The 27,427-nt window shown below is 31.6% G+C and overlaps 1 protein-coding gene across 1 annotated transcript in view; it reads left to right on the forward strand.

Annotated features, from left to right (window-relative positions):
- Positions 1–27,427, forward strand: part of LOC135958487 (uncharacterized) — a 150,576-nt gene that overhangs the window by 24,499 nt on the left and 98,650 nt on the right. Inside the window, exon 12 of the mRNA XM_065509395.1 lies at positions 7,182–7,343. Coding sequence (XP_065365467.1) covers positions 7,182–7,343 — 162 coding nt within the window. The remainder of the gene's footprint in view (positions 1–7,181; positions 7,344–27,427) is intronic.

Here is a 27,427-nt window from a genome sequence, read left to right on the forward strand (position 1 = left end):
AAAGATGAAAATCGGTATACGGGGGTTTTCAAGGATTCTGATTTCGAATCTGAGGTAGAATTTTTCAAATTCAAAATGTCTTCTGATTTACATGAAAATTGGTATACAGGAGTATTCAAGATTGCTAATTTCGAATCTGAGGTAGAATTTTTCAAATTCAAAATTTCGGATCCAATATGGCGGATTAAATTTTAAAATGTCTTCTGATTTACATGAAATTTTGGTATACAGGAGTATTCAAGATTGCTAATTTCGAATCTGATGTAAAATTTTTCAAATTAAAAATGGCGGATTCAATATGGCGGCGTAAATTTTAAAATGACTTCTGATTTACATGAAAATCGGTATAAGGGGGTATTCACGATTGATGATTTCGAATCTGAGGTAAAATTTTCCTAATTCAAAATGGCGGATCCATTTTTATTTCCAAAATATCAAAAAACATCTTCATTCAAAATATTGTCGCATTCAACTTTAGCAACAACAAAATTGTAAACAGCAGCATTCTTCTCCTCTTTCTTTTGTTCATCCAACCAAACTTCCGCAAGTTCGTTATTTTGCAAGCGGAGGCTGTCTACGAAAAATGATATTTCTCAAAAAGTGCAACATGAAATTAACAAATTAAACTCAAAATTCCACATTTAACACGTTTGATTGTTTAAGCCCGGCCAAATTCGGCCAACTTTTTAAAAGTTTATCCAAAGTTAATTTTTCAAAAAATATTATAAAATTAAAGAAGTATGAGTTTTTTCGCCAAAAACAATTTTATTTTTTACAAAATATTTTTCTTAAAATATTAAGCACTTACTATCATTATTGTTTTCCATATTTAATTTAAATTTATGTTTATTTTTTAACTATAAAAATAAACTTAAAAATTCGTAGAAATTGCACTGTATATACTGATTTCAATACGTTGCTCACAAACAACGACTTTGACCATTTGCTAATCAGTCGCCGGTTTTTTTTTACAAAAACTAAACTTGCTGTTGTTTGCTTTAATGTTTTCTTTATCAAATACCAACAACAAAAAATGCATTCATGAAAATTCAAAAAATTATTTTTTGCCTTAAAAATGGGTAAAATTACACTATGCAACAAATGAAGACTTTTGGAAAAACACAAGATCATGACAGTATAGGTTCGACTCTACTACTCAGTTTGTCCATTTTGGTGACCGATTTCTTTTTATGGGCCCCCAAAGTTTCTGAAAATCAGTGGGGCCTCTAAAAAAGGTGTCATCAGTTTTTGGTTAACAGCTAATTCAGACTTTGTGATACGGCTTAACCTTATATGGCAATAATATAGCTAAGAGTCCGCCAAATAAATTTTGTTAAAATTTTTTTCCAAAAAATAGCATTTTCGTGCAATTTTGTTGAAAAAATATAGGAAGAAAATTTTTTTTTTTTACTTTTTTTAGAATATCTTCCAGGGTCTCCTAATTTTGCACTAACAATATTTAGCGAAGTTGTAAAGTTGAACAACTCTTGAGAACATATCAATGCATTCTGAATGGGTCTAGCCACTCTAAATAGCACATAAAGATCACTTTGTACCTTAACAATTTTCGTTTTTACTATTTTTTGACACTAAAACAAAAATTTTTTGTTAAAATAGTATGATCAAGTCCACACTTCTTGTTGTGCTGTATTATTTACTCGGCTGAGGTGTTCGGAATGGGGATCAGTGAGTGGACCCTCAATGTCAGACATTTAAAAAAAAATCGCCAAAAAGCCATTTGTGATCCGAAATGATCCGCTTAAATGAAAAATATAGATAGTCCTTGAGAAGGTCTATAAAAATATGCTTTTATCTGTAGGTTATCTCTTTTAGTTCAAGAGATATTTAGGTTTAATTTTTTTTTTAAATTTTGCTCGATCATTTTTTGTATTTTATATATGATGGGCCTACGAAAGGTCGAAATTTGTTTTTTATATATGACGTATATTTGCGATAAAATTCTAATGAAAATAAAACAAACCTGATAACAATTATTTCGTCCCTATAAAAAGTTACACGCATCCAAAGTTGACGCATCTTTTTATATATTTCAACTTTGTATGCGTGTGTTTTTTTAATTTTTCCCAAAAAAGTCCCCATATTTTTTCTTTTATAAAAAACTAATTTTCTTCGTGGCTATATACATTTTTTTATGATTTGGAAAGAGAACTTAACGCAAAAACGTATAAGGTAAAATTTGACTAACTTAAGCGGACATTGTACCCCCCAGCCCTATCCAAACTTGACCAATTTTGATCCTCAGAAACTCGACATATTTGTATAGTCCTATATGTTGTTTATATACATACAAAACGTTTTTACTATCATACTGTAAATAACGTCAAAGTGGGCTATTTTCTAAAAAAAACTCAGTTTTTGGAACACATTTTCCCCGTTTTAGGAATTTCGATGTTTGAAAATAAAGAATGGCAACATTGGTGATGCCATTGACTTAAGAACATTTAGATCTATATTGCTTCCAAATTTTATTGTGATGTCTGTAATTGTTCAAATTTTTCATTAATTCAAAGTTTTTATTTTTCTTGATGGAAACTCACCATTTTATAATATTGTTAGTTTTTAAGGTAATATACGTCCGAAAAAACACAAAATTAATTAATTTCACTTAAATGTCAATCTACAAGTCATAAGGTTTCCACCGATATCAAAAACTTATATAAAAAGCTTATATTTACTCTTCAGAAGCTCCACAAACCATGCCCACTTTCAAAAATTTTAATGTTTTTTCATATCTTGCATCAAGCCGGTCTTGCGTGATCAAGATTGGATAAAGTGATGCGCCCGGATCGTACCGATAATAATTTGCCCATTCTTCGTTATTCCAGCACAATAGAGAAGTATACACTCGAACATAAATTTTTAACAAAAAATGTTTGTTTTAGAGCCAGTTTTTGACTTCGTATTTAAATATGAATTATATTTAAGTTCTATTTAAATACGAAAATGAGTTTCTCAGTGCTTTTTTAAATGATACTTAAATGGCCAACGTTGGCCATTTAAATTCTATTTAAGTTTCATAAACTACCATATGTTTTTGACAGCTGACTTTTGTTGTTTAGTTTTTTTTTCGACTCTATTGTAGTGAAAAAAACCAAACAGCAGCGCGCTGCAGCGTTTTGCTAAAAAAAAGCGTCATGCAAAAACTACAATTCCGATGCGGGGCAATTGGAGCTTCTTTTGTGCATTTTCCTACCAATAATTTTATTGTTTAATAAACTTTCATTTCTTATTGGGCAAAATGTAACAATTTTTGTTTTGGTTGAACAGCTGTTTTAAGCAAAACTATCGATAATTTTTTGATATTTAGTAGTGCTGCCATACTTTTATCTTATTTAAATAAGACAAATTATGTAGCACTGAAAAACTCAAACTGTATTTAAATACAACTTAATTTTAAGTAAAAATTAAGTAAATACGTATTTAAATAACAAGTCAAAAACTGGGCATTAGAGTCAAAAAATAGTAAAAAAACTAAAATTTTTATGCTACAAAGTGATTTTTGACAGCTATTTAGAATGCCTAGATATGTTCGGATTGCATTGATATGTTCACAAGAGTTATTCAGATTTACCGTAGCTACAACTTTGCAAAATATTGTTATTGAAAAATTAGGTTCCCTGGAAGATATTCTAAAAAAAGTAAAAGAAAAAAATTTTCTTTTTTCAACAAAAGTGCACGAAAAAGCTATTTTTTGGAAAAAAATTTAACAAAATTTATTTGGCGGACTCTTAGCTATATTATTGCCATATAAAGTTAAGCCGTATCACAAAGTCTGAATTAGCTGTTAACCAAAAACTGATGACACCTTTTTTAGAGGCCCACTGATTTTCAGAAACTTTGGGAACTACACTGTCATGATCTTGTGTTTTTTTCACTGTTGCACTGTGTTACCAATAGTGCACTGGCCTTAGCTCCAGGCAGTTTGGAGGATTTGTCTTTCTTGGTACAAATACCACATTATTGTTTTGACAGGATGCTAAATCAGGCCAAAAATAAGTGGGCACATTAAGAAGTCTTATGGATGGAAGCATCCTCTTTTGTAAGCATTCCTTGATGAAAATTTCGGTATTTATTGATCCTCTTTTGCCGCATACTGCTAGCCATACCAAGAACTTTTTGGGAACATTTACTAAACTTTTCTACAACATTCCCTCGAGCATCAGCAATATAAAAATATTGACCCGGAAGCTGCGGAAAATTTTCCACAACATACGTTTATAAAATTATATATGTATAAAATAAAATTTGACTTTAATTTCCGTGCTCTGTCTTTGGCTTCTAAATTTTTAGCAGAGTCAGTAACTTTTTGAGCCTTGTATGTTTTTAAACCTGCATTGGCTTTAACTTTTTTAGTCCGAGTACTGAGCTAACCGGACTGCTTTCCTACCGGATGTGTTGGGAGCTCTTTTGAAAATGATCTCTATTTATTGGCTTTAGAAACATCATGTGGACCATTCCTTCTACAGAAGAGTTTCCCGATACTGTTTAATAACATTGGAAACAGTTTGATAGCAGATCTTTGATTGTTTGGCCAACATTTTGTAGGACCAAGTTGGATTTTATTGAAAATATTTTATAATTTTAGTACGCACTTTTTTCTCGTCACTAATTTTAGTCAGATTAACAACAAATAAACATAATTGACATTAAACTTAATAACTGACATATTTTTCAAAGGTAACTTGATCAAAAAAAATAAATTTAATAATACTTGGATTAAAAGTTTTAAGGAAAAACGTATGTTAAGGTTTTTTCGATCTCACTTCTTAGTACGAATTTCAATTTCAAGTTTTTATATGAGAAAGGTGTGAAAAACTAATTCAGGTATTGAACCATTTTTAGTATTTATCACAATAATTACACTGTAAATATATTGCTATATTATAGAATATACATAGAAGCGATACTGTGCGACAAAGAACCTAAGTCTGTTGTCAAAAAAATAATTCTTGCAACAACAGAATACATGTAAATCAATGTACATATTTTGAGTTTTTATATAAAAAATCGATTTTTGTCAGAAGACAGATCGAAGACAGATGGCCAAGTTATTAGCGAATTTAGATATTTTGAGTTTTTATATAAAAAATCGATTTTTGTTCAGAAATATGAGTGATCAGTGATCGAGATCTTTTTTTAGATTAAACGCTTATTGGCCAAGTTATTAGCGAATTTAGATATTTTGAGTTTTTATATAAAAAATAAATTTTTGGTCAGAAATATGAGTGATCACCGATCGAGCTCCTTCTCTTGATTAAACACTTATTGGCCAAGTTATTAGCGAATTTAGATATTTTGAGTTTTTATATAAAAAATCGATTTTTGGTCAGAAATATGAATGATCACATATCAAGCTCATTTTCCTGATTAAGCGCTTATTGGCCAAGTTATTAGCGATTAGATATTGTGAGTTTTTATATAAAACGTATGCGGAATGAAATTACAACAAAACAGAAAACGCTATATTTGTTTCCGGCGTTAAAACAAATAATATATAATATATTTATAAAATAACCCATTGTATCGATTTAATAGCAAAAAATTTGTTATATTCATGTACTTTTGTGACAGTTATGAAGAAATTTATATACAGGTGTTGAAAATGAGTTTCGTGGTCTTATTTTTCTCGATTTTTATTTTAAATAATCTACAAAAACTCTTCTATTTTAAAAGGTTCAAAAACTCTGAAATTATTTTTAATTTAAAAAAAATTGTTTGGCGGAATATTGGATATATTATTGCCATATAAAGTTAAGCGGTATCACCAAGTCTTAATTAGCTGTTTGCCAAAAACTGATGACACCATTTTTTGAGGGCCCACAGCACAAATCTGGTGAATAACGGGTTTGTTCCTAGTTACCTATTTTAAGGACGCTCTCCTTAACACGGAGTCTACAACAGACATGAAATGCTGTTAAAACATTTAAATTTTTAATATGTTAATGGTGGAGTATCGTACTCATGTCAATGTTAAGATATTTCATTATTTTTTGATTGTCAGTGTTTTATTTCATTGTGATTTTATTTGTTGTAAATGAAAAAAAGCAACAAAATGACTGCTGTTAAGCTTAAACGTCATTTCATGTTATAAAAGAGTTGTTAAAACACATGGTTGAAAAAAAGCAACAAAATGACTGCTGTTAAGCTTAAACGTCATTTCATGTTATAAAAGAGTTGTTAAAACACCGTGTTAAAACATGAGAAAAATGCTAACACTAACATCATGTTAGTGTTAATGTTTAGCATTTCATGTCAGTTGTAGACCCTGTGTAAGGGACACGATATCCAATCTAGAAAATATGACTGCGAAACATAGGAGAGTTATCACAGTTCCCAGGCTGCCACTGACATTATAACATTTACACAGCGTGAATCTATTATTCAACTCAATCTCCAACAAACCGAAACTTTTAAATTTGAAACGATGCATCGATTTTAGGATTTTCATTATCTTAAAACAAAAATCAAATAATTTTTGGTATTTACTCACTTTTGAGGCTCACTGTATATTCTGGATCCTTATAGATAGCGGAGTCGATTAAGCCATGTCCGTCTGTCTGTTGAAATCAATTTTCTGAAGACCCCAGATATCTTCGGGATCCAAATCTTCAATAATTCTGTCAGACATGCTTTCGAGAATTTTCCTATTTAAAATCAGCAAAATCGGTCTACAAATGGCTGAGATATGAGGAAACAACCAGGACAACCTCGATTTTTTACCTATATAGACAATATGGATATCTAATGATAGATATTTCAAAGACCTTTGGGTCAAAATCGGAAAAAATATTTTTTAAACCGAATTTTTTGTCACCAAAATTTTTTTTTTTTAAATTTAAAAAAAAAAATTTAAATTTAAAAAAAAAATTCCAAAAAATTAAAAAAAAATATTTAAAATTTGTATTTTGAAGTATAATTTGGTGAAGGGTATATAAGATTCGGCACAGCCAAATATAGCTATCTTACTTGTTTTTATTTCATATTTTATCCCAATAATTCTTATCACAGCAAGTTACTGCTACATTTTATGTTTAAACTGAAATTTTTATTGAGTTTCTTATCTAAACTTTAATAAATTGTTTGCAGAGATTTGGAAGTTATTTTCTAAAGAAACATGTAATTTGTTCTTTTGTTTCTTTGATGTTTTATTTTTGTTTCAGACTTTTTGGCAAATTTTGTAAAATGTCAAATGGGCAGCTGTATTTGGTGGGTGGCATTAGTTACAAGGACCACCCAGAAGGACTAACATCCCTGACGGATATTGATGTATTTAATGTTGAACAACATAAATGGGAACATGTTGGTGACCTAAATTTAGCCAGGTAAGTGAGTGTTTGTGATGTGTGTTGTATTAAAGTCCATTAAAACCAGAAAAATGAAAATCATTAAAAACACAAATGAAAGAAACCAATAGTTACGGGGGAACAACACAAAAAAAGAAAAAATAATGTTAAAAACATTAAAAAGTCATTAATTAAACGGTTTTTTTTCGCTCACACAACTGTTTTTGTTTGTTATTATATGTTGTTGTTTCTCTACATAAAACCATAAACAAATGTTGTTTTTGTTGTCATTGCATGTTGTAGACATGGCCATGATGTTGCCACACTTAATGACCATTGTATTGTTGTTATTGGCGGAGTGTCAACGTTTGAGAAATGTTGTTTAAATAGAGTGGAAGCTTTTTGCACAAAAACACGCAAGTCTCTTAAGGATCTACCGGATTTACCATGGCCAGTGTCCGGATGTGCGGCCGTAACAATGAATTGAAATCAAAACAAAAAAAAGAAATATTTTTATATGAAATATTTATTATTATTGTTGTATTGTAGTTTCTGGGTTGTTTTGTAACAAAACTTTATTTTTGTTTTCTTTTTGTCGTTGAATATTTCAATTGTTATACAAAGAAAGACGACTTGCTTCTTAAATTAAATTTTTATATCTTAATAATGTCTAGTTGTGCGTTTTTTTTTCCTTTATCAAATAAATAATTTAGGAAATGCGTATAAAAGGAAAAAGTTTAAATAAGCTCTCGCTTATATTTAAACTTTTTCTTCTATTCTTAATATTAAATCACAAACTTTCGCTTGGGAACAGTGTGTGGGATTGCACAGTGGGGGAGAATTAAACTATTTTGGAAATAAATCTGTTATTTCAAAGAAATTGATCCGATTGGCTTGAAATTTCACATATAGCCGAGAAGTTTTCGAGTTTATGTTTTGTAGATGGATCACACATTTCCCCTGTATCGGCGCTGTGGGGTCTCAAAGTAGAACATGTTAATTTTTTAAATGTATGACGGAAATGCCAACACTTAAAATTTGTTTTTATTTAGTCACGGACTGCATTTGCTTTACTTTACTTGCAGTGAAAAAGCTATAATTTAAATCTAATTAGTAAGTAACAAGTGTTTTGGACTATTTTGCAAGAATAAAATTGGTTTACAAATTATTTTAAATGAAAATTTACAAAAATACCACCAAATAAAAAGGCATTGGTAAAAACACAACCAAATCTCGTAAGATCGGGGAAAGAAGAGCTGCTGAAACAGCAGCGGAACACGATTCACATCTTCAGGAAAATCCGGAAAGACCATCTATGTCTAGAGCCGCTGAAACTCAAAATATCTAAATTCGCTAATAACTTGGCCAATAAGCGATTAATCAAGAAAAGGAGCTCTATATGTGATCACTCATATTTCTGGCCAAAAATCGAAAATCGATCTGTGATCACTCATATTTCTGAACAAAATATCGATTTTTTATATAAAAACTCACAATATCTAAAATGGTTAATGACTTGGCCAATAAGCGTTTTATCAAGAAAAGGAGCTCGATCTGTGATCACTCATATTTCTGAATAAAAATCGATTTTTTATATAAAAATTATCCAAATTTTTTTAACAACTTGACATAATATATAAAATCATTAGTAACTTCGCCAATAAGCGTTTAATAAAGAAAAGGAGCTCTATATGTGATCCCTCATATTTCTGAACAAAAATCAATTTTTTATATAAAAACTCAAATTATCCAAATTCGCTAATAACTTGGCCAATAAGCGTTTAATCAAGAAAAGGAGCTCGATCTGAACACAAAATATGTACATTAGAGTGCTCCAAAAAAATAAAATTGCGAATTTTGACCGTCCCCCCCCTCTAGAATGGTTATATGTATTGTAGAAACACGTTGTGTAAAATATTAGGATCATAGGGTAACGTTAACTGGTGCCGCAACGACGCTGAAGTTTTGAGGTGCATTTACAAGGGGAAAAAATGCAATTTTATCAGTTTTTGTAAAAATTTTGGCATTAAGTGATTACTTTTGCAATTTAATTTAAAAGAATCGAAAAGTACACGTAATTGTCGATCTAATAAGATATAAAAGACATAAATTGGTTAAAAAATGTTAAAGTTATTAAAAAATCGCCAGGCCATTAACGTGTCTCAAGCCACTAGAACAATAAATGTTGGAACAAAATTAACCTATTTTGAGAAATATTAAAATAAAAGCTTATTTTTACTTATTGAAATTCAACCAATAACGAAAATTGTATATTCAATTGTCAAAATAATCAAATTCAAAACACAAAATTCAATAGAAAATATCAAGAAATTTTGTTTTTGAGCAAATGAATACTTGATTTAATTATGAAATTATTGAAACCAGTTCAATATGGGATAAATGTTTCAATTGAAATATAGGCCCTAATTTTGTAAATCACGTCACAAAGTGATATTTATATGGAAAGCAAAAACAAAATTTCAAAAGTTTTAAAAATTTGTTTTTGTTTTATATACAAATTCTTAACAGAACAAACGCACGAAAATTCAAGCGTTGATTTGCCTTTCATAATTTGAAAATTTTGTATATAAAACAAAAACAAATTTTTAAAATTTTTGAAATTTTGTTTTTGCTTTCCATATAAATATCACTTTGGTGACGTGATTTACAAAATTAGGGCCATAATTTTTTCTGTGTATCTCTCTCAATATTTTGCTTATGGATTATTTATGTATTCAAAATCAACAAGAATACCAAAAAATTATAAAATCTTGCCATTATTTAATATATTTTTGTGCACTGCATTGCCGACTACTGCATTAGCAAAAGCGAACACTACAAGATGAAGTTAATTATTGTGAGTTATGTATTTTGAATCCATTAATGAGACTTTTGGAAAATATAAGTATATCTTAATATATATCAACGTGTAGGAAATTGTACATTCTTTTCAAAAATGTATTAAATTTTTAAGAATTAAAAATTTGATAGATTTTTTTTCAAAAATATGGGAATCAAAAATGAAAGCTGATTTTTTAGAAAATTTGAATTTTTAAAATATAATAAATGTTTTGTTTATGAATTGTTTTTATCGAAATTTTTGATTCAAATGCAAAAGAGAGAAAGAAATTTGTGAATTGTTAATGAGAATCCCACAATTCCCAAAAAATGGTATTTTTTAGATTTTTGATTTTGTTGACTGTACCGAGGTCCGGTCTATAAATTCTCTTTGCAAGATATTTAAGAACATATTGGGTCATACAAGAATGGTTTTATTTATTTTAAAAGCAGCTATGCGATTGGAGTAAATTTAGCATACATTTTCAATTTACACAAAAAATAGGTCTAATTCGGAAGGCTCTGGACCGCGCAGTTATAAAAATTTTCAAATTATTTTTCTTTTATAGTACTTCCCAAAATGTTACCTTTGAAAAAATAGACACACATTATTTATTTTGGCTTTCTTTTCTGTATAACTAAATAATAATGTAAGTACTTTTTAAAAACTACTTTTTAAAATATTTTTAATTTAAAAAAACTTGAAATTTTATTTTCCATATGTGAATATCTCGTTAACTATAAGAGATAAGATATAGTTCAAGTTATGTTTTTTTGTAGCAGTGTTCTTGTAGATTCTACATCTATATAATTATTCAGCCCAATCATGAATAAAAAATACGCGGGAGTTTTTTCCCTTTTCCCATTTTTAACACTGAATTTGTATAGAAAAAATGGGAAACGGGAAAAAACTCCCACGGATTTTTTATTCATGATTGGGCTGATTTCAAATTAGATCGAGTACAAAAATTTGGCATCATTTTTAATTTTTCATATACCCGAGATACCCCATTTTGGGGCCTTGAGGCTCCGCCCTACCTTAGTCTTTAAAGTTCAAATTCAAAACTTAAACTCAGCTACATCTCCTCTATGCCGTCGAATTTTATTAACTTTTGACTGTAGGTTTAGAAATTACTAATTTATTTCCACTTTTTTTTCATTCCCCCCACTGTGCTCGAGTGGACTTTTGTACGGGGGCTAGGTGAAATCATCAACCGATTATGACCAAAATTAGCAAAATTTTTCCTTAGGTCGAAAAAGTGATGTTGACCAAATATCATGGGAACATGTTTAAAATTGCGACATATACCTTGATTAACAAATTTACATGGACAGCCGGATAGATAGATGGAGATGGACAGACCTGCGGACGGACAAAGCTTATTCAACCCAAAAAGTTATTCAGTAAATACAAATAAACATACCAAGTTTAATTACAATCAGATCATTTTTGCTAAAGTTATAGAATTTTCACAATTAAGGATATATGGCAGGACCAAGAGTCCTTGCTGCAATAAGTTTAAGTCACCGCCCAAAAAAAAAAAAAAACAATTTTTGGAATATTTAAATTGAAAATCGTTTATTTTTGGATCCATAATTGATATGCTCTCAAAAAAAATTCGGTTCCATTCGTCCCAAAAGTATGCCCCATATTTTTAAAAAGTGGATTTCAATTTTGCAATGCCTACAACTCGGAAATTATAAAAGATAAATAGCACACACAAGCATATTTTAGGACTTTCAAAAAAGTGGCACGTGTTTACAAATTTTACATGTCGAAGGTACACTACTTTGAGCCTCTATAGCGCCGCACCTGGGGAATTTTTAGGTCCCATTTTAATAACTTAAACTCGAATACTCCTTGGCTACGCTTGCGTCACATTTTATCCCGATCGGACCAGCCATTTACCAATGCCAGATTTATTTCCAAAAAATGTTGATTCTGCCCCACTGTGCGATCACACAATAAAAATTTATTGATTTTTAGTCAATTACCAACCACGCCATTGGAATTAAATGTTTACAATTGTACAATATTTTTATTATTATTTTCTTAATTATATTAATACAGACATATTCCAATATAAAAATGTGTCCAATGTTTAATAGATGTCCTTGATAGGTTCTTCCAAATGCAAACCATTTAATTTAGAAATTTCGGATTAAGCCTATTTGTTCTAAAATGTCAAAGCAGGGAAACCTTAATCGAATAATGTTTTGAATATAACGTATAAGGCTTTTATCCGCCTTCCACTAAATGTGTTTCCAATGGCCATAAATCTTGAAATTCACATTTTTTTTAATATTATTTATAGCTTTTTTAGGGAATTGTTGAATTTTTTCTCATGTTTAAATATTTCTGGCTACAGGTAAATAATTTATTATAAATTTATTTCTGGTACAACTCATTTAGCTCAATATTCATTAATAGAACTCCATTGTTTGCCTGCTTTCAAGAACAAAAAAGGTTACATCATTAATCAATTTGTTTCCTTTTGTCTAAACGTATGAAGTAAACTCACATTATTCTACTACAAAGAGATAAAAAGTATGTATATCCATAAAATATTTGACACCTGAAGAAAAAAAAAAACAAACATGTCGCAAAAATCGAACTTTAACCTTTAATGTTACATACAGCGTTTACAGTTTAAAACATGTATATAATTTTGCTGCTTTATGTTTCTTGATGTTTTATTATGTTAAAAAAAAACTTTGAAGTTTTTCCTTATTTTCTTCTTAAATTTATGTATAGATATAGAAGATTTAAGGCAATGATTTGTTGTACCTACAGTTTTCGAAATAGTATACGTATACGTATACTTTATATTAAATCTTATAAAATCTGAACGAAAACTTTTTCCTCATTTATGGTAGATATTATTCAATTTATATTCCTGAGAATGCCTTGACGACTATCAATCTGCCTTTTACCACAATTGTTAGTTTGAATACTTTTTCCTACCACTGTATACGCAATTTAGCCTTGAGTATTACGCATTGTATGCAATAACAAAAAGTAACAAAAACAACAGCTACAATTTTATTGTATTTTTCATAACACAGATACATCTAACAAGACGGACGGACAGGATATGCTTTTCCTTTCTATCAACATTCTTATTCATGCATATTTCAACACTTTTTAAGAAATATAAACACATTCATACATGCAGGAACATACACAGAAATGTATACATATATATATAAACTAAGGTAGTTTAATAAGTCACTACAAAAATTTAGGAAAACTATTTTAATTAAAAAAAAAAAAATATAACTACCAAACTACTAGTTCGATCTTTTTAAGTTTGGCATCCAAATAGAGAAGGAAATACGTTTTGCATAATTGTTTGGTCTTGATTTTGTGTTATTGTAACTAACAGCTATAACAATATAATTTTCTAATCCGTGGTTCTGGATTCAGGTCAAGGTCAAGCAATTGTGCTTCTTCTACCGTGTTAGTCCACAAATCCATTGGTCAAAATGTAATAGGGTTAGCAGTGGAATATGTGGGGGTGCCATGTGGACCTCGGGGAGGACAAGGTCTATGCGGGATCACTAGGCATCTACTAAATATTTTGCTCCATCCCGAACTCAACTGTGCCAGAGCTACTCTTGTTCTCTACGGCTGGTTCTTCTCCGTGTCTGTTACGTTCCCTGGGCGATATTCAAGGAAAATATTCGTGGGTATCCTGCGATAGCGGACTCGATGGTGTCGAAAGGAATATTATTCAAAGCTGCCATATACGACCTCTGATCCAAAGGATCCTGCGCTTGCCTCTGGGAGAATCCATATCAAAACGGACAGAAAACTGCTATTTTCGGATTTGACATCTTCGATTTTAATGAAATTTACCACACGTATTATGGTTCCAAAGGGTTCCTCAAATCAGTGACTTTTTCATCGGAAACCTATTCCATTTAAAATATATCGCGATTTGAAAATTTTTTTAAAATTGTCTAAAATTATATACACATAATTGCCCATAACATTGAAACTACTCAAATTCCAACATAATTTTTGATTCCATTTTAAAGGCAACGATATTGTCCTTAAAATGGTGTGAATAAAAAAGTTTACTTCCAAAAGGTTAAAGGTCAGTTTTCGGAGAATATATTTCAATGTAAAAAGATCAAAGATCTCGGTGTTAAAAATTCAAAAAGAACTACATTCGTGCAATGAATGAGTTTCCATTGAAAAATGTATATATGTATGTGGTAAATTTCATTAAAATCGGAGATGATAAATCCGACTGCTGTCCGCTTTCACATGGATCTTCCCCTCTGTATAATATTATCTTACATATAAAATCACTTCCTCGGGGGAGATTCCAACTGTTGTAGTTACGTTGACTCCTCTGATGACATTCAATAAGTGTTCATGCTTCCTATCACAATCCATGACACCCAGAGAAAAAAAAATATAGTTGTATATTCACTGTAATTATTTATATTGTGTGTATGACTTAAAAATACGTTTTTTTTTTAAATTTTGAAACATTTGTACAATATAAATCCATTCAAAATATTGGTCATTGTTAGTTATGACCTTTTCCATCTATCTGGCAAGATATGGATTCCGAGCCAAACGAACTGCTCATCTTTTGAGACCAATATCGGATACTCTGTTCTGAAGTTAAACGTATCCCAGAAAAGGCGTTCTGCATCGATCGAAGCAAATAGTAGTCGGACCAGGCATTGATCGAAACAAATAGTAGTAGGACGGTTTCACGTCTGGCTACATATTCTGGGCGTTTTTCGGCTAATACTCGCTTCAAACGAATCAGTTGCGTTTGGTACAGGTTCCCTTTGGCATCGATTCGGTTGGTTGGCCGGGCTTCACATACTTTCTCCTATCGTAATGGATCAATTTTTCATCACAGTAATAATTCGCAAAAATTATTTTCTTTTCGAATTGCTCGTCACTTTTGTCTCTTGGACGTGTAACTCAGTTATTTTGGCTTGGAGGCTAATAAAATTCAACTGTAGTATATCACCTCAGGTCTTCGTAATTCAATCCAGGATGTGAGCAACGACGATTGTTGTAACAGGGCTGTTGTCGTCGGAAGTTCTTCCCTGGGGAAAAAAAACTTACTGTTCATACAACTGTTACTGAATAGGCAAGCTTTTTGGCTGAATAAGACTAGGGTCGTTCCTTGTTGTGGGAGCGGCGATGCACAGTGGTTTAAAAACTTTTTTGTTTGGAAATAATTCGGTATCTAGGGAACTATTGGAGACATTATTACGAAATTTCACATGGTTTGAGCTGAGGTGTTTTTAATTTGATTTACGTTTGTTCAGCTTCCTAGCGCTAATGGGGGCAAGTACGAAGACCCTCAAAGTTGGACACCTCGGGTATCAAATTTTTTAAAAAAATCGCCAAAAATCCATTCATGATCCGAATGAGCTGAAATTTTGAATATATGTAAATAGTCCTAGAGAAGATCTACAAAAAATAGGCTTACAAGTGTTATATCTATTAGTTGAAGAGATATTCAGGTTTATTGATTTATTATTTTTAATTTTGCTAGATCTTTTTATGGTTTTTTAGATATGGCGGGCCTACGGAGGGTCGAAATTTATTTTTAAAATATCAGCTATTTTAAAATAAAAGCAACTTGCTAACAGTTATCTCTTCCGTATAAAAAGTTATACGCATCCATAGTTGGAACTTGTAAAAAGGACCGCATTTTTTACGTTTTTCCCCAAAAAAGCCCATATATTTTTTCTTTTGTAGAAAAAAAATTTCTTCGGGACTATATACAATTTTTATATTATCCGGAAAGATAACTTAATGCAAAAGCGTGTAAAGAAGAACTTGGCTCACTTAAATACCACCCCCAGTCCTATCCAAACTTGGCCAATTTAAAAAAAAAATTTCGGTTTGAGTAAAAAATTCTAAAAAGGCAAAGCACCATATGTTTTTTAAATACGTACTAAGTATTTTTACTATCACATGGTAAATAACGTCACAGTAGGTACTTTTCTAAAAAAAACTCAGTTTTTGGAACACATTTTCCCCGTTTTAGGAATTTCAGTATTTGAAAATAAAAAATTAAAAAATAAAATTTTTGGCGATTTTTTTAATAAATTTGAGACCCGAAGTGACCAACTTTGAGGGGCTACGCACTGGCCCACGTTCGCCCAAGGAAGCTGAACAAACGTATATCAACTCGAAAACACCTCAGCTCATACCTCAGCTCATACCAATGAGGTATGAGCTGAGGTGTTTTCGAGTTCCCAAGATACCGAATTATTTCCAAAAAAAAAGTTTCTAAACCACTGTGCGATGAGTGTTGTGTCTGATATTATAAACGCTGGGTTCTTACAATTGCAGTGGAAAGGTTGGTAAAGTGGCGAATGTCGGTTGCTGTTGGCGGATTGGGGTGACAAAACTATTTGACAACTTCCTTTCATAGTTAAGACCTGAACAGATTCTGAGGGGATATCAGCCCTATCAGGAGTTGTACCTTAATTTGGTCGAGATTGAGCACAATCCGTACTGTGCGGGAGCATGGTCCAGAATTTGTTTCAATTCCGGCGCGGACCAATTGAATTCGGAGCAGATATGCCGGAAGTTATAGCTCCGCTGTAGTATATTATAATACTGAAGTTTATGTTGACCTGTTGATAATTGTTTGTCGAGTGAAACTTGGGTCATTCCGAAGCGAAGGTGCAATTGTTGTGAAGCGGTAGTTGTTGTTGCTTCTGCAGATACATATTGCAATTGCTGGAGTTGCTCCTATAACATAATCGATTAGTTTAGTAGCTGTAGGTAGCATGGGGACACATCCATTCGAGCTCCCTTTCATGGCTAAGTCCTGAACAGTTGAGGAGTTGACGCCAATCCAACAAGGAGTTGTACCTTAATTCGATTGACATGGGACACAATCGATACTATGCATGACAATAGTTCGGGGTTTATGTTTTCACGGACCAATATAATTTGGAGCAGAAATGTTGGCAGACGTTGTTCCTCTGCAGAAAACTTTTTTTGGTAGAATTATTACTCATATTCGATCGATCATATACAATTTTAATAATCCGATTAACCACACACAGAAAACAGATTGGTTGGAAAACAGTTACAATTATTAATATTTAATAATAATAACTAAGATTTTATTTCAATTATCAACAATTTAGAAATGCAACTAATAATCTGTATTGTTAATATATAAAACATAATTGGGATGGAATAATAAATTCTACAATAGAAAATTTAGTTACATAAACCAATTTATGTATTTATGAAATTTATTTGAAAATGTTGAAAATGACTACCGAATTAAATTTAGTATATAAAGACTCAGTACTGAATATTGGTTATTGAAATCATTAATTTTGTATAACAATTGAACAATTCATTTATAATTATTTTTGGTTCTCAACCGAAAATTGGGTATTGAAATGTTTGACATTTTCTAGACAAATAAAAAATATTAAAAATAATATTCGTAAAATTTTAAATAAATTTACTACAAAAAGAAACAAATATTATATCAGTCTATAATTGAAACTGATGGTCCCAAAAATTCGCTGAAAAAAGAGTCTTTTGCTCAATTATATTTCTAAATATGTATGTATATGGAAACAACCTTCAAAACCGTTTTTTATATAAAAATAAGTACAAATCTACATACATATTTCCATTAAGGAGATGCTACCAAAAGGTTCTGAAATACAATTGTCTAACTTGTTGATGAGTGTCACGACGGTAAGAAAATCGTTACTTAAAGATATTTGCAATAATACTTTTTTTGCTGTTAAAAATTCTGTGCAGATGAACTGCAGTCAACTTTTCCAATTCTGGACCACTGAGGTACTTCGCTAGCAGAGTTAAATTATACAATGATATATTGAAATTGAGAAGAATATAAGAAAGTGTCTGTGAAATTGAGAAGAATATAAGAAAGTCTGTTTTTAAAAAACAAAGGAAATTTTTCGCAAAGGTCTATAATGTGTATTGAAACTGCTGCAAATGGTTCCTCCAACAATCGCCAGAAGGTGGATAACATCCAGTTACTAACATATGAACATATACACTAATATACTAATTATGTTTCGAAACTATATATTGTATTTTTAATAATTTATCTTTCCTTTGAAATAAATTACATACATATGTATGTAGAAATAACAAAAAATGTCAAATTATTTTAAATGTATGAATTCACAATAGTTACTGACTAAATGCTATCGAATTGTTTTGGAATTCAGTTACGAGTACCATATAAATTCAGTAATTTCAACCGAATTATACGATAGTACATGCAACCGACAAAATTCGATTGGCGACAAATTCGGTTGTGAGTACGAATCTGTTTTCTCTGTGCAGGTAAGGTTAGGTTTATGGAGGATCACACATTGTGTGTAGTTTAAAAGACCATTTACATTGATCAGTAGTGACTCCTCCATCATTTTCAATGATCTTCATAGGTACAGTCTAGCAAGTTTTGCTAGCTTCATGTATTTTACTATTTCCAATGGGTGCATACTCTTCAAGTTCTCTATATTTTAAGAGCCAAACTATTTAAGCAAATTCCCTGATAGTGCAGGCATAATTCCTATACATATTCTCGCACCTAATTCCTCATATATTCCCATTAGGATTTCGTCTGTATTAATTCTTAGAATTGTTCAAGGTTGGAATTTATTCGTTATCGTCTTATATAAAGAAGCCGATGTGTATATTCTCGCAGTCAATGTCCGTACCAAAATCCGCTCCGGCTCTTGCTAATTCTTGTTGTTCATTGAGAACTTTTAGATCCTGCTACTGCTAGGTTCCTATAGATCAGCCTAACTATCTATGAATATGGTGATATTGATTGAATATATTGACCTCGTTAATATCAGCATTGATACTTCAGACACTGCAAATGAAAAATACTACATAAGGAGAGTGATCGAAAAGGAGAGAGATCGAAAAGTATTTTGTTAGTTATTATTTTTAATATCAATTATGTTCATTTGTTGTTAATCTGATTAAAATGAGTGACGAGAAAAATGTGTGTACTAAAATTATTAAATATTTTCAACAAAACCCAACTTGGTCCTACAAAAAGTTGATCAAACAATCAAAGGTCTGCCGTCAAACTGATTCCAATGTTATTGAACAGTATCTGGAGAACTTGTCCGTTGATAGAAAACCTGGTTCAGGTAGAAGAAATGGTCCACATGATATCTCTAAAGCCTATAAATAGTAAGCATTTCAAAAGAGCTCCCAACACATCCGGTAGGAAAGCAGTCCGGCTAGCTCAGTACTCGGACTATTTGGTACGAAAAGTTAAAACCAATGCAGTTTTAAAAACATACAAGGCTCGAAAAGTTTCTGACAGGATGTCTGTTAAAAATTTAGAGGCCAAAGACAGAGCATGGAAATTGGATAATGGATAACGAAACGTATGTTCTGGGAAATTTTTCGCAGCATCCGGTTGAATATTTTTATGTTGCTGATGCTCGAGGGAATGTTGTTTAGGACCCAAAAGAAGACAATTTTCCCAAAAAGTTCTTGGTTTAGCAAGCAATATGCAGTTGCGACAAAAGAAGCCAAACATATGTTACAAGAGGCTCTATAAATACCGTCATTTACATCAAGGATGCTTCCATTCATAAGATTTCTTAATGTGTCCACTTATTTTTGGCCTGATTTGGCATATTGTCACTATGGTAAACAAGCTCTTGAGTGGTACAAGAACACTAATGTGATATTTGTACCAAACTTCCTGGAACTAAGGCTAGAGGAGAGATATTGCGCTCTTGTTAAAAGAGAATTGAAGAGCACAAAAAGGTTGTCCTATAAAAACCTTAATGGAAGGGATTCCGGAAAGGTTAATAAATTCATCACTATTGATTAGAACTATATATATACAGTCAAGTGAGTACAATATTTTCGGGAGTGATGGTCGGTCCAAAGTTTGGAGAAAAGCAAAAGATCACAAAAATATTGTACCTGCTGTAAAATATGGTTTTGGGATCGTTATGGTTTAGGGGGCAATGGCGTCATCGGGTATGGGACGTTTAGTTTTCATTGACGGAAATATGGACCGCCATATATATAAGAGTATACTGGAAGATAATTTGATGCCATCTGTAGAAAGCTTGAGTCTTGGAAATGACTGTAGGATAACGACCCTAAGCATACAGCTCGATATTGGCTACTGTATTATGGTCCCATGCAGCTTAAAAAGATATAAAGCCAGTTTAGCATATCTGGGATGTTTTGGAAAAAAATTTAAGAAAATATGAAATTAGTAGGCGTGAAAGTCTTAAAACTGCAATTAATAGAGGTTGGGCCGAAATTAGATCCGCGATCACGGAGTACTTGGTAATATTAATGCCACGTCGACTACAAGCAGTCCACGATGTTAAGTAGGGACCCATAAAATATTAATATCGTATTTTAAGCAAAGATTATTTATCTCTTTAATACAACTGTATGTTAACTTTTGCCCTTTGTATTTTACACTTTTTGTTGTTGTTGCTTTTGTTAATTATACTTTCAATATCCTTTTGTACCAAATAAACTTTATTGAATTCCGTTCTTCTTCTTTATTTGCCTATTCGTTTTCCTAATGTTAGCGACCAATATAATAATTACATTTGATTCGATTACATTTCAAACAATTTCATACATTTCTTAATATATCTGTAAAAGCGTCCCTATTTCTTGTCTTGCTCAAAAGATTTCTTACATCTCGGATACCTGTCCACACTATGATGTTGTTAAGTCATGTAGTTTCCTTTCTTCCACTTGTAAGTCTTCCTTAAATGTTTGCTCGCAAAGTTATTTGTAATATTTTATATTTTGGGTTTCTCATAATATGGCCCAAATAAGCTGTCTTCCGTTTCTTTATAGTGGAGCTCTCTACCGCGGTGAATTTGTCTTAGTACTTCGCTGTTCGATATAAAGTGAGTCCATGGTATTTTGAGTATTCTTCGATAGATCCACATTTCAAAGGCACCTAGCCTCTTTATATCTATTGCTTTTATGGTCCATACCTCCATTGCATATAAAAAATGTAATTTAGTTTCAAGATTAATGTCATGGCTGGTAAAAACTTTCTTGTATCTAAAAAACGCATCTCTTGCCATTTCAATACAGCATCTGATTTCTTTCGAACAATCCCATTGGTCATTGATTGTAACACCGATATATTTATGGTTATGTACTCTATCGATGTAGGAGTTTCTTATTTTTAAGATGGTATTGTTATTGTTATTTTGTCTACACGCAGAGAAAAAATATAGTTGGACATGGTTACTGTAACCATTTCAATATTGTTATATAGTCACAGTAACCATTTACATGATTGTGGTAACCATAATATGGTTAATTTACGATTCACATGATTGTATCAACCATATATATGGTTACAGTAAACAAGTATATGTTTGTAACAGCCATTCATATGATGAAGGACTTATCATATTATGTTGCTCTCGGCTTAAGGCTTATCATAATCTGAGAACAACATATTATGATAAAATTATTCATCATAAATATTGTTGCTACAAACATATGTTTGTTTACTGTAACCATATATATGGTTGATACAATCATGTGAATCATAAATTAACCATATTATGGTTACCACAATCATGTAAATAGTTACTGTGACTATAATATTGTTAAAAATCTTGTAACACTATTTAAATGCCCAATTATATTTTTTCTCTGCGTGTACTCACAATCATATATTTTGTTTTTCGTATATTAATCTTTAGGCCGTGTGCTTGTCTGTTTGACGTCAGTTTATTTACCAGGTCTTGAAGTCCAGCCATATTATCAGCCAGTAATGTAGTGTCGTCAGCATATCTAATGTTCTTGATAAATAAACCGTTTATGTATATACCCTTTCGGACGTTGTTGATGGATTCTTGGAAGATTCTTTCGGAGTAGATGTTAAATAATAGTGGAGATAATATACAGCATTGTCGGACTCCTCTGGAAATTAGAAGACTTTATGTTAGTTCCCCGTTGACATCATCTTGCGCTGTTTGATGCCAATATAGACTTTATACAATGAATTTCCTTGTCGTCTATACCTATAGACATAAGAATTTCTACCAGTTTATCATGCTGCACCGAATCGAAGTCTCTCTCATAGACGATGAAGCATAAGAAAACATCTTTCTGTACATTTCTGAACCAATATTTGTTTAGAAAAAAGTGCTTCGCTAGTGCCCATTTTAAAACCAAACTGGGACGCTCCCATTACCCTCTCGCATTTTTCATAAATTCCGTTACACATTGTAATATTTTTTTTTCATATCCTTACATCTTTGCCAATATTAGCAAATTATATAGTGTATATAGGCTTTAGTCCTTAACTGTATATATAATAATAATTTCAATCAAATAAAAAAAAATCGGTTTAGTGGTTTCTTTTTTATTAACATTTATGTATGTTAAGATTTTTTCGATCTCACTTCCAGTGCCATTTTCTTTCACTGAACTATTAATGACTACTTCAATGGCTTCACTATTATGATTCAAACATTCCCAGTTGACTCATGCTTGTGGTAATATCCTTGTCCCAATTGTCTTGATCTGTTTTTGTGATATCTAAGCAATATTTGCACATCTAATATGAATGTCCTGATCAATTATTATTGAGTAGATTATTTTGATGTTGATTTGAATCCTAAGAACGGTTAGATTTCCAGTATTCTACACATTGCCTTAATGACTGTAGATTATTTTGATTTGTAATTAAACATTATTTCAACTTCAATCATTTGAAAACAGGTCAAAGCATTTTAAGACATGATGGATTTACTCTCGTAAATATGTAAAGAGATGCCAAACTTTCATACCCTCCTACTATGCATATTAAATTGATGAGTTGGTGTTAGTATGTGAGTGTTTCACCATTTTTTTTTGGTTATCTTCATACATGCATGTATCTAGTTTCCGTATCCGCTTAAGTTTCATGTTTGTTTTTATTAAAACAAACGACCTACCGACCGACTAGTCACTAGAGTGTATGTAACAGTTAGACATTTTATTTTTTTTACTCTCGTCATGTGTCTCTTTCTTGTAATAATAAATGTCTTCTGTTGTTGGTTTTGTTTTCATTTCATGTTTTGTCGTGAGATGTATTAAGGAGAGACAGACAGACAGACTACTTTCTTACTTGTTTTCTTAGCAAAATGTTGCGTTTTTTAAAAATGGTGTTAAAAAAAACATGTAAGAAAATGTAGCAGTCAAGACGACCAAACAATACCTTACACATAAATGATAATAATTAAGTAGTTCAAGAAGTTTCCTAAAAAACACTACTAATATTGATTTGAAAGAATTATAAAAATTACTCAGAAAGTATTCAAAATCAATTGGGGTTGCTGATCCTTTACCTTACCTTAAATTCCTCTGATATTGGTGTAGGGTACAAACAAAACATTTCATTTACATAGTTTCAGTTGGATGCTTCAAATCTAGCAAAACATTATTCATGTTTTATTGACAGTTTCAATATTAAGTAAAACTGTAAGTTTGTGTAAGCATGCATGCATGTATTTCTTTTATTCTCTGCAACGATGGGATGTTTGGGTAATTTATTTTTTGAAACGTGATAACAGGTGGTAAATGGTAAAAAATTGTTTTCTTCTTTTATCACAATTTGAGATTTTAATGAAATTTAAATGTGAATAATATATAAGTTGAAAAGAGGAACGTTTTCTGTTCTTTTGTTATTAATTTGTTTGGTTTTATGTTGAGCAAATTTGTTCAGGAATTTAAATATTGTATGGTATAATTTGCCATAACTTATTGGTATTTGAATTGATGTTAAATACAAATCTGTTTTGTGTATTATGTATGAATTTATTTACGATTGGCAAGTACTGGAATAAAGCTAATAAACATTTAAAGAATAATCGAAAAACTTCAAATATATGTTTAGGTATATCTTTGTAATTAAGTAGTTGACCTAGAGAAGACATAAATTTCGAGATATCCTTCTTCAAAGAACCATAATCATACTAATTATCCTATTTTTGGTAAAACTGTTTCTTTAGTAATATTTTAAATGTTATTTAAAAAGATACCACTAAACCTACAGTATTGAATCAATAGTGATGAATTTATGAACCTTTTCTGGAAACCCTTCCAAGGTTTTTAAAGTGCTTTCTGTCACTTTGTTCCAACAGGTAGTCCATCTTCGTTTAAAACCTACCACACTTTTGGACATCTCTTTTGTGCTCTTCAATTATCTTTTAACAAGAGCCCAATATCTCTCCACTGGCCATAGCTCCAGGCAGTTTGGACGATTTGCCTCTTTTGATACAAATACCACATTATTGTTCTTGTACCACTCAAGACCTTGCTTACCATACTGACAGGATGCCAAATCAGGCCAAAAATAAGTGGTCACATTAAGATGTCTTATGAATGGAATCATCCTCTTTTGTAAACATTCCTTGATGTAAATTTCGGTTTTTGTAGAGCCCTTTGCAACAGAGTCCAAGGAGAAACTCATACTGAAAAGCTTATCCATATTTTCGTTTCCCATGATACCAAGTTCCCTGGTATCCAGATAATCTTTATACGTTTGGTGTAGAAATAACTACATTCTAAAATATTCCGAAGTTTAACGACATCGTTTCTCATTTTGAAATCATCTTGACTGAATACATTGGATTCCTAGCCGTCTAAGTTCTTAAGTTCCCTAAGTATTCCGGGATGGTATCAGCATCATCATTGTAAATGATGTATGATTAAGAATCTTCAGTATTCGAAATTTAATATCATACAATTAAGATAAAAAGAGGTTGGTAATCATCGACCTATAGCGCATTACGTTTACGGTGATAGACTGGCCAACGTCGTTCTCAAAAAAATATGGGCCGTTGACGCCACCAACCCAAAATCCACACCAAATTGGACGGATTGGACGCTCTTGAATCTCACGTGCATTGGTATCGTCCCAAATTCGAAAATTTTGTTTGTTGACGTACCCATTCATTCAGAAATGGGCCTTATGAAAATAAACAGAACACAATTTTTGATAAAACAATTTTATAATTTTTTTTTTCTTGAACCAGCACTCAGGGGATGACCCCTACTCATGCAAAGCATTGTGTTGGAACTACTCAAATAGGTTATAGGTGGGAGGAAAGAGGGAGTAGTGTTTGTGGACATTCGATTTGAACTTTCCTACATTGAAAATGACAGGAAACACTTCAACGGGAAGTTTCTTCCACACACGGACAGTACTGCTAAAGAACGAATTTTCCCTGTAGTGTGTTGTACGGGATGTGTTCAGGAACAAGTTCCCTAATTTCATCAGAACACATACCGATAGAACAGTGAAACCCAGCCCACATTGCGTCGGTGCTCCAGCGAATCAATAGAGTTGGATACCCAACTGTCACCAATAATTACCTTCGTCCTTTCCTGTACACGGTCGAGAAGCTTCAAATAGAGTTTGAAACACCGCCCCATACATGGGAGTTTAGATGGATTAAAAAGTGTATTCATTTCCAGAACATCAAGAGCGTCTGATTCCACAATATTTACACCACCCATAAATAGAGATGAAGAGAACACTGAGTCTTGCATGTTGACACGCTATATCCGTACATGGAGATTTGCAAAACAAAATGAATAAATGAAAGCCAATTCGACATATGTAGCTTCAACAATATGGCCAAAGTTCGGAAGTCCCTTTATTCAATCACTTTTGAAGTTTCCAACTCTTTCCAATTACTCCACTGTATGAGTAAAGGGAGGCTGTCTCCTTCTTCATGCACTCAATGCATTTGAGTTTAAAGCTCAATTTAATATTCAAAATAATCCTAATTTTTCACTGCCGATAAGATTAATTTAGATGCTATTCAAAACGTTGGATCGATCCAGTCAATCATCTTTGAATTTAGCTTTCAAATCATTCTTGAATATTGCAGGAGTAAAGAGGGACTGGATGTCTCCTTCTTCTCACACTCCATGCATTTCAGTTTGAATTTCATCTTAAAATCCAAAACGATCCTAAGATATTAAGTTCTGTCTGTTATATTGATATCGTTGTTATTCAAAACGATGTGTTGGAAGTCGTCAATTATCCTATATTTCCTTTCCGAAAGTTCCGTTTCGCTGAATTTGGAAGTTGAATTGCATTTCAGTTTGAAGCTCATCTTAATATCTAAAACGATCCTAAGATATTAAGTTCTGTCTGTTAGATTGATATCGTTGTTATTCAAAACGATGTGTTGGAAATTGTCAGTTATCCTATAATTGCTTTGTGAAAGTTCCGTTTCGCTGAATTTGGAAGTTAATATCTAAAACGATCCTAAGATATTATGCTCTGTCTGTTAGATTGATATCGTTGTTATTCAAAACGTTGTGTTGGAAGTCGTCAGTTATCCTATATTTCCTTTCAGTAAGTTCCGTTCCGTTTCGCTGAGTTTGGATTTAGATTGATGAACTAGACAACCCTATGAAGATGATGTAGTTGATGCAGTCATGATGCTTCTAGAATTTTAGCATTTGATTTGAAGAGAGATTCCATAAAACTAGGAAGAGGAGTCCCCTCTTCTGATCCTCCTCTAGAATTATATTGTTGAATGTTCCCTCGATATCCAAGAACTCTACGTGGTGTAATCACCAAAGAGAGATGTTTTTTTTATAAATTACTTCCCAAACCTTTTAGAACAATCTCAGTTGACCTTCCTCTGTTATATGAGTTTACAATTTAAACTCTAACCTTTGTCAATTAATCTAACATCCTTCTTTGCAACTGTAATTTACTTCCATTTCATTTTCAACAATGTTTTTGTACATCACATCAAACCTCACTTTGTCATACAACTACAAAACATTATATGATGGACAGCCATAATTTTTAAACTGATTTGTCAGAATAAAATCAACATTTTTCATTAAAATGACACAGAAAATGTAACGAAATTTGTAAAAATCTGATTGTAGCTTTTGTTTCTTTTTTTTTAAATGGTCATAAATTTAAATTGAAATGTTTCATTTGCATAAAAGGACTCTTAAATTTTGACAGCTGCTACCTTTTTTTACAGCTGCTGCTACTGCTGCTGTCATGATTAAGCAAATTTATAACATACAGCAACTAAATCATTTCCAAACTGGTTAAAGAAAGAGAATAATAAGGAATAAAAAAAAGACCATAGTCTGTTGCCAGTAAAATTTAAGAAAATTTTATCATATTTGGGCACTTAAAATGTCTTAAATTTGTATTAAAAAACATTACTTTTTAATACCTCTGACTACAGAGGGCAATGAAGGGCAATGTAGGGCATATAAACAAACC

Source organism: Calliphora vicina, chromosome 4 (assembly GCF_958450345.1).
Source record: "Calliphora vicina chromosome 4, idCalVici1.1, whole genome shotgun sequence".
NCBI classification, from domain to species: Eukaryota; Metazoa; Arthropoda; class Insecta; order Diptera; family Calliphoridae; genus Calliphora; species Calliphora vicina.